Source organism: Mustela erminea, chromosome 3 (assembly GCF_009829155.1).
Source record: "Mustela erminea isolate mMusErm1 chromosome 3, mMusErm1.Pri, whole genome shotgun sequence".
NCBI lineage: Eukaryota > Metazoa > Chordata > Mammalia > Carnivora > Mustelidae > Mustela > Mustela erminea.
In genome coordinates, this window is record NC_045616.1 from 60,357,824 (window position 1) to 60,367,307 (window position 9,484).

Consider the following 9,484-nt stretch of genomic DNA (forward strand, 5'->3'; position numbering starts at 1 on the left):
AAAGCTAAGTATTTGAAGAACATGTATGTGAGTGAGTAGCAGATTAGTTACTCTTTTCTGTACTCTCATATTTCTATGTTCCTTCCTCCTTTTAAATAGCAGATTGCATTTAATTGCATATTTCCACATCCATCTCCCTCATTAAACTTGAGCTCATCTGGGATAGGACCAAGTCTCACCCATCTTGGATTCATCACTGCCTATGTTATGAGTGTGCCTAGTACAGAGTAGTTTTTCAAAAACTGTTTGTTGAATGAGTGAAACATCATTTTTAGCTCTAGGCCTTTGTTTTGCTCCTGGCCTATTTATTTAGATAATTTTCAATTCATAACAAGCACTGGTTCTTAATCAGATCAAAAGATGCTTAAGCTCATTTTTATTATTTTTTAAAATTTTATTTATTTACTTATTGTTTATTTATTTGTGTGTTTTTAGAGAGAGAGAGAGAATCTCAAGCAGGCTCCACACCCAGCACAGAGCCTGATACAGGGCTCCATCTCACAACCCTGAGATCATGACCTGAGCTGAAATCAAGAGTGGAATGCCTAACTGACTGAGCCACCCAGGCACCCTGCTCAAGCTCATTTTTAAGGAAAGAAGTAAAAATTAAAACTCTACCGAGGTACCACTTTGCCCTCGGTCATATCTTTATTCATGTTGTATACACAGTATCAACACTTTGCTAGTTGTATACACTAATAATATCTTTAGGGATAGCCTTTGGCCATATCTATCAAAATTCCAAATGGACATACTCTCTGACCCAGGAATTCCACTTCTAGGAATTTGTTTGGCAGATACTCTTTCACAGGAGGCAAAGATAGATATACGAACATTCACTGTGGCATTGCTTATAAGAGCAAAAGCCTGGAAATGAACTCAATGTCCATAATAGGGGCCTAGTTAAATAAATAATGGTACAGGTATACAACAGACAATCTAGTCCAGGGGGGAAAAAAGAAGAAGGCAGCCCTGTATAGACTGATACGGGATGATTGCTAAGCTCTTTTGTTAAGTTTAAAAAAAACAAGATTCAAGACAGGGTGCATTGTAGGCTGCCATATATTACATGATGATAAGATACCTAGGTGTATTTGCATGTGTATGCATAACTACCTCTGAATGGACTTACGAACCCTCGGGATATGGCTACTTCCGGTTTAGGGAACTAAACTTGTTTAGTTTAGTTTAGGGTGGGTCGGTAACGGAGCTATGGTTTCTGTCATAAGAACTTCTTACAACATAAGAAGTCCTATTTGGCCCACGTTTTTGACACTTTACCATTTTCCTGTCACTGTTAGGATTAAGGCCCAAATCCTTCTGAAGGTCTGCAAAGTTCCTCATGACAAAAAGCCTTCCTACCTCCCTAGTCTCCTCTTTAGCCCCTCTCCCTCCGGGCTTGGTCTTCTTTCAGTTCTTCAAACGCCATTTGCTTTCCCGTCTTACAGCCCTGCAGATGCTGTTCCTCTGCTTGCCAACACTCCTCCACTTCAGCCTCCCTTGCCTGACTCCTAGCAGTCCCTGAGCCATCAGTTTTGAGGTCACTTCATCGAAGTGACCTTTACTATCTCCCCAGACTGGTGTAGTGCCCCGACAGATGCTCCCGTGGCATCGCAAACGTCTTCAGAACCAAACATGACAATAATAAATTACTTGCTTGAGATCTGTTTTCCTCCCTAAGCCGCAAGTGGATATGTATTGTGGTTACTTCTACACACCGAGCAGGTGTTCATAAATCCTTGTGGAGGGGAGAACTGAAGGGTGGAGGGATGGGAGGCATGAAGGTAGCAGGGAAGGAGGGGGAGGGATGGTGGCCAGATAAGGGAGAGGGGAGGGAAAGAAGAAAGAAACTCCCACAGCATTAAAGCCCATTGTAAAGAGCTATCCCTATGTGTGTTCTTCTTCAGTAACTAGCTTGTGGGCCTAGTATTCTCTGATCTTTTTGAAAACTATAGTGCTAACTCCTGGCCTTAAAATTTATATTTTATAAAATTGAGGTTTTTTGGTTTATTGTTCAGTAAAAAGGAATTTATCGCCGCAGATCGATTTTTGTTTTACTTTAGCCTCGAATTCATGTTATTCTGAATATTTCTTCTTTTGCCACTGAGGGGCAGTAGTAACCTTTTTTCACACGAGGTTATAGTTTCAGTTTTTTTTTTGAGGAGGAAAATGTTTCAATATATACATGGGAGGACTTTAGGCTATTTTAAATATTCCACATATTTTTGCACCAATGCCGCTATGTATAAGTATGAATGAGATGGGTTTTTTGGTTGTATTTAGAATGAGATCAAGCCTCTTCCCCTGCCTCCAGGGCCCTAATTGAGCTCTAGCCACACTGGCCTCTGGCCTCTCATGCCAAGGCCAGCCTCCTTAAACCCTTGTTGTTCTTATCTCTTGATGGACTGCTGCCCTCCTTCAGGTCCCTGCAACTCAGAAGAGTTTTCCAGAACCCTTCATCGAAAGTAGCCTTTCCCAGGGACCAGACAGGTTTTATGAGGCCCAGAGCTTACATAATTGGAGAAAAAGAATACAAAATGATGAATATAAAAATTCACACAAAATTTTTGCGTGTGAAAACACACAAAAGGACAAAATGAAAAAGCTGACACATGCCGCAGGCATCAGGAAGTCAGAAAAAGAACCTGTGTTTTTATTAAGGAACTGCCTCACCTACCACTTTCTTACTCCACAATTTTGGCTAGGGACTCTTGGATCAACTCTTCATAGGACAATAATGTTGCGAAAATGCTTTCCAAACAGCAACTACAAAGATATTCAGTCTTTGGAATAGTATCCTTGATTAAAATGTGTTTTTATGGCTGAGAGTTTAGAGACGTTTCCTTGGTTGTACTACTCATTGTTGGTAAACTCATGCAATTTTTAAGATTGTTTGTCAAAATGTGGGCAATCTCTGTTTTGCTTTTTTCATATATGCGCTCTAAGACTTTAGGGCATTCCAAGTGTTTTGTTTTGTTTGGGGATGTATGGAGGTGTGTGACGTGGGTGTGCACATGGGTGCCTCCACACTAATGGCTTCCCTTCCTTCAAGGGGCTCGAAGGGGGCTGTGTAGATGAAAACCTCCATTAGTTTCGTGGTCAGTGGCCTTCTATCCCCATTCCCCAATTACTTGTCATCATCTGACTTGGTTTTCATTGTCCTCAGTACTTAAGACAATCCAAACTTATCTTTTTTTTTTTTAATAAAGATTTATTTATTAGAGAGAGAAAGAGAGAGAGCACGTGCATGTGCATGCCAGTAGGGGTGGGGCGGGGAGGGAACAAAGGGAGAAGGAGACAAGCTGACTCTGTGCTGTGCAGAGTGGGGCTCTATCCCAGGACCCTGAGATCATGACCTGAGTGGAAATCAGGTGTCGGCCGCTTAACTGACTGAGCCACCCAGGCGCCTCAATCCAAACTTATCTTAATTATGCATTTGCCTGTTTACAGACTGCCTTCTCCCACTTGCAGTGTAAGCTGGCAAGGAACAGAGCCCTGAACAGTTTTGTTCAGGCTGTGCTCCCAGATCCTCCCACAGGCTTGGCCTGGGCGAGGTTCTGAGTCATTTGCTGAATGAATGAGTGAATGAATTAACGTGGGATTTAATATCAATCTCTAAAATTTGTTCTTAGAATTTATGAATGTTGATTTTTCGTAAGAACCATTTTAATGAAACTTAATTGCACATCAAGTGTTATGAGCCCTAATTGTGCTAATTGGGTAATTTTCTGAAATGGCAGTTTTTACTTGAAATCATCACAGTGTGTTCATTTCTTTGACTGGAAGTTTTTTTTGTTTTTTAACGATTTTATTTATTTACTTGTCAGAGAGAAAGAGAAAGAGCAAGCGAGCCCAAGCAGGGGGAGCAGCAGGCAGAGGGAGAAGCAGGTTCACCGCTGAGCAGGGAGCTGGATGCGGGACTTGAGCCCAGAGTCCTGGGATCATGACCTGAGCCAAAGGCAGACGCTTAGCTGACTGAGCCACCCAGGTGTTCCAGACTTGAAGTTTTCAAAGAGTAAAGGCACAGGTGAGCATTTAGAATTTATATGGACCCCAGATATTTGATAGAGCTGCTCTTGCTCCATTAGCCACCCCAAATAATTTAAAACAAAACAAAACAATTGACACCCTCACACATTTAAAGTTATTAATTTTTTAAAAATCAAATTTGAATATTTGCAGACTTTAATCTCTAACAGTGTAAATTGACACTTTAATCGTATTAATTAGAAGCAAAATACCAAACCAGTTTGATTCCTGCTTTCATCCATTTTAAAAATACATTAATGAGCTCTTCTTTAACAGCAGAAAATATAGTTCTTCATTTTTCTCCCTGAAATCTGTGTTTTCATTTCTACTCCTCTTCCTCCTCTCAATGTCAAATATTTTTAGGCTAGGCCCATCCAACTTGTCTACAACAAAAATATGTATATCATTTAAATTTAAATATTTAAGGTTTTTGTGATCATAGATGCAAAGTATTTAAAAAATTGGGGGGGGGCGCGCCTGGGTGGCTCAGTGGGTTAACCCTCTGCCTTTGACTCGGGTCATGATCTCAGGGTCCTGGGATGGAGCCCCGACATCGGGCTCTTTGCTCGGCAGGGGGCCTGCTTCCTCCTCTCTGCCTCCTCTCTGCCTGTGTCTCTGCCTACTTGTGATCTCTGTCTGTCAAATAAATAAATAAAATCTTAAAAAAAAAATTGGGGGGATTGAGTTATTATAAGTATTAGTAATACACAAATTAAAAGTATAAATATATGACAAATTTTAATATGTAATTATGAAAAGTAAAATTTTGTTCAAAATGCATTTCTTAATCATGTGGTGGAACTAATTTTTCAGTAAGTTTATGTGTCCATGTTTGAGTATTATTTATGGCTAGAAGTACACAGAGTTTATCATTAATTGTATGCCTTTCTGTTGTTTTATAGTTGTAAGTTCTGAGAAACCTTATTCATATAAATAAGCAGATGGGGAAGAATGTTTTATTAGAGCACTATCACTCAGTTCTCTGAACTCCTTGCAAGTTTTACACTGTAAGCTTTACGATAACGTATCATCAAGAATTTTTACTAATGCACTCTCAGCTAACGTGTCCTGCTTTTATATTAATAGCAAAAATGAGAAACAGCCTGACTTGCAAAAAGATTATTTAATCAGTCATTAAAGTCATTCACTTTCTCAACACCAGGATTTAGGAATCTCTCTGTTTGGTATTTCAGGGATTTTTACATCTTTGGACAATCTTGGGTTTTACAATGAAATGCCATAGACAGATTTAGGATGAGTGAAATGTATATTTTTTTAAAAAAATTCTGGTGGTGGGAAGTAATTATTAAAGGAGAGGTAGTAAGGAGAACCCATAAACACCTGGACCAGAGATGGGTTTTCAGGCGGATTAATGACAGGAAACAGTCCTTTCAAATGCAAATCGAGGATCTGAAATTGATGTCCTTTAAATGACCTCTGTTTGCATCAAAGGGGAAAGTATCCCAGTCACTTTGCTGTTGGAAGACCATGTTTTCGGAACCTGTTTTAGAACCAGGCGTCCCTCTAGCACACATCTTCCCTAGTCCTTCATTCTTCTAGCAATTAATGGTTTTCTTTAAAAAAAAAAAAGCTCAATTATAATTAGCTTGTAAAGTTCCAGCAACAGCAGTCAAGACTAAAATATGAATAGAATACACTGTAGAAGGAAAAGAGCATTAGGCTCTGGCAGTATAACATGTCAACTTCTAGAATATGCAAGTTATTCTCAGGAATCGTTATTTATCTAGGAACTTCATACTTGGCAACTCTAGTAGGAGTACCAAGGGTGACCAACAATGTTTAAAGGCAATTGATAAGATTATGATTATTTACCAACTCATCCAGCAGGGTAAGTAACTCTTTTAGAAAAATAAGCTAAAATTAAAATACAAATCCAGTATTCAGTGATTCAGTTTCAGTTCACTTAGCAAATACTTATTAAGAGTCTACCATGTGCCAAGAATGTACTGGTTGCTAGAGATTTTGAAATTAATTCTTAAACTAATTAGCTTATTGCAGAAAGGCATGCCTAGGACAATTAAGAGCAGCCTAACCTGGGACCACCTCTCACTTAACTCAGCTCCATTCTTTTGGTTTAGGTGACTTTAGGCAAACCTCAGTTTCCTTTTCTCAAAAATGGAAATAATATGTAGTTCCTAGTCTTACTGTAGGGCTCCAGGAGATGGTCATGTAATAAACACTCAGAAAATGGTGACTTGCAACTTTGTTATTATTAGAGGCACTGTTTTAATTCCTCCCTCCCCGCCAGCACTGGGCATGGTGTCTGCACACAGGCAGACAGGCAGTACATGTTATTGAGTCCACAAATAAATGGGCAGATAACAAAAAACAAACATTTTAATATGCCACTCTATCTATAAACAAGGAATTACACTGTGAGCAAAACAGGTTATTATCAGAGGTACAGTTTTTACAATATTCAGATCAATCGAATGCTAAATAACTTTAAAAATGTTTATTTCTGCCTTCTGCTATTCGATGAAGGCATAGGTCTCACTTTTAGGAAGACTTTTGTGTTTTCAAACATTATCCCATCTTTTTTTTTTTTTTTTTTTTTTTTGCAGACTGTATGGGGTGAAAATTATTGTAGGCTCTTTTAAAATTATACCAAATAGGAGGGGTAGCAAGATGGCGGCGGAGACGGTGGAGCTCCATAAACTGAAGCTTGCTGAACTTAAGCAGGAATGTCTTGCTCGTGGTTTGGAGACCAAGGGAATAAAACAAGATCTCATCCACAGGCTCCAGGCATATCTTGAAGAGCATGCTGAAGAGGAGGCAAATGAAGAAGATGTACTGGGAGATGAAACAGAGGAAGAAGAACCAAAGCCCATAGAACTGCCTGTCAAAGAGGAAGAACCTCCCGAGAAAACTGTTGATGTGGCAGCAGAGAAGAAGGTGGTAAAAATTACATCTGAGATACCACAGACTGAAAGAATGCAGAAGAGAGCTGAACGATTCAGTGTACCTGTGAGCTTGGAGAGTAAGAAAGCTGCCCGGGCAGCAAGATTTGGGATTTCTTCAGTTCCATCAAAAGGTCTCTCATCTGATGCCAAGCCTATGGTTAACCTGGATAAACTAAAGGAAAGAGCTCAAAGATTTGGTTTGAATGTCTCTTCCATCTCCAGAAAGTCTGAAGATGATGAGAAGCTGAAAAAGAGGAAGGAGCGATTTGGGATTGTTACAAGTTCAGCCGGAACAGGAACCACAGAGGATACAGAGGCAAAGAAGAGGAAAAGGGCAGAGCGCTTTGGGATTGCCTGATGAAAAGCTCTTAATGCTTTCTGTTCTCCAGTGGTTTCCATCTCTCTGACTTTTCTTGGTTATATATATACCTAAATGCACAGTCATGTGCCTAGGTCCTGCCTTGCAATGAGATAGCATGTACCCCAGGTACATCCAGGAACTTCAGCAGCAGTTTGACTCAATGCTGTTCCAACTTTAAGGTTGTTGTTCTTGTGTTGTTGTTTTTTAATTATTATTTTGCTTGTTAATAAAAAACAAATAGAAAAGAAAAAAAAATTATACCAAATAGTTTCAGGAAATCCAAAAGTTTCTTAGAGCTATATGGATTTGGTGGGAGAAAAAATTTCACGTTTTTGAGACTTCCCAGGTGGAAATGGGGGAACAAATGCCCTTGTGTTCTGTTGACCTGAGAGTTTAAAGGACCGGAGAGGACTATTATGTAGAGTGGTTTCCTTGCGCCAGTTGGGGCCGCTCTGGTAGTGCTAAGGGGCAGTCCTTTCCGAGGTGAACAGTCTAAGTGGCTGCCTCCAGGGTCTTTCCTAAGGATCCTTTCGGTTGACTCCCCTGTGCCTGCCTCTCCTTTCACTGCTCTGACTATTCCATCAAAGGGACAGTGAAGGTCAGGAATGTGTGCCTTGTAAAACGCATTGCGGGGTCCCATATCCCACAAGCACATCTGGCTTCTGCTTTGGTAACTGTAACGTGTTCTTTACAGTGACCTGGATCCTATTTCTTTCTTTTTTTTTTTTTTAAGATTTTATTTATTTATTTGACAGAGAGAGATCACAAGTAGGCAGAGAGGCAGGCAGAGAGAGAGGAAGGGAAGCAGGCTCCCCGCTGAGCAGAGAGCCCGATGTGGGACTCGATCCCAGGACCCTGAGATCATGACCTGAGCCGAAGGCAGCGGCTTAACCCACTGAGCCACCCAGGCACCCCTGGATCCTATTTCTTGCTCCTAATCACTACAAAGAGTATTGGGTTATTAAAATTCGGAGACATAAATAAAGCCCAGGAACTAGAGAGCCGACTTTTATTCGATCACTCTACGTGGCTCCATTAGTCCAGTCCTGATTATGCTTGAGGAAACAGATTTTAAAGTTTCTTTTAAAATAAATACCATTATTTCTCATTATACTTCCTTTCATATACAGAACAAATTTTTAAGCTATTCTTCAGTCCTTTAGGTGATGTTGGTACGCCCCATCTCTTGTCCTGGTTGAAAACTTAAGCCCAGCTACTGAACTGTGCAAGCAATTGAAGAGAAGAATTAGGAATTTGTTTTGTTCTTTTCCCTAGCTCTGTTTTTCATTCTTGGCACGCCTACTCCCACCCACAAATCCAAGGCTACAGTCTTCCTCTCTTAAAACATATTTGTGCCTGCAGTGTACTCCCTGGTTAATTTACACGGCTCTGATTCATCCTGAAGTCATATGCTTCTGACAGGTGAATAGCTCCAGGCAGTCACCTGGAGACACTTTTTTGTAATAACACATATGTTTCATGACGGGTCCGTGCATCACCCTCATTGTCCAGCCATAAGATGTGACAGAGTTCCGGTTTCTTGTCCTATGCCCTTAAGATATTTGTACTTTTTTTCATGTTTCTTCTTATGCGTGTCTTAGCAATCATTTTTAGTTTTTCTAATCTTCTCAACGATCCTCCAGATATGTTGTTGTCCCCGTGGTTTTTCTCTTCCCCCTTCTTGTTTGTAATACAACAGTTTGTCGTTCTGGTGATGTATTAGTCGAAGATGATTTCTGTGGAGCATATAGATTAATACATAAATAACTATGAAACCTGTGATGAAAAAAACAGCTGGGTTGAAGGCTTGTTGTATTTAGGTAGGTGGAGTTATCTTCCAGCTTCTCTTCCTCTGTTGCTTCCTCATTCCTTCCTGCCCACCTGCAGCCTCCCTTAGCCACTCAGAAGCTTAGAATTCTCATGTGTTCCAGCTTCCAGTCAGGAAGAGAAGCAATCTACAGAGAACAACATTTGGGTGTCTGCTATGCACACCGTATCTCTTCCTGTCTTGAAACAGCTTCCCCCCTCACAGGAAGGCTACGCGGTAGCCATTACTACATAAGATGACTCACCCCAGCCATGGTTGATTGGACCAGGACAGAATATCTAATCCAAACTGCCAATCAGATTTTTTCCCGCAAATCCTGATTCATTTTTTTTCAAGATTTTA

General features: G+C 40.3%; 1 protein-coding gene across 1 annotated transcript; it reads left to right on the forward strand.

The window, feature by feature from the left end:
• The first annotated feature begins 6,671 nt into the window (after positions 1-6,671).
• LOC116586202 (SAP domain-containing ribonucleoprotein) lies at positions 6,672-7,554 on the forward strand. The gene has a single exon (XM_032335884.1). It carries the CDS (start codon positions 6,679-6,681, stop codon positions 7,309-7,311), a length of 633 nt encoding a protein of 210 aa, XP_032191775.1. The 5' UTR covers positions 6,672-6,678; the 3' UTR covers positions 7,312-7,554.
• The last annotated feature ends 1,930 nt before the right edge of the window (positions 7,555-9,484 follow it).

Bases quoted from the DNA above. Each gene is read 5' to 3' on its own strand.
- LOC116586202 (XM_032335884.1), top strand. From the start codon at position 6,679: ATGGCGGCGGAGACGGTGGAGCTCCATAAACTGAAGCTTGCTGAACTT.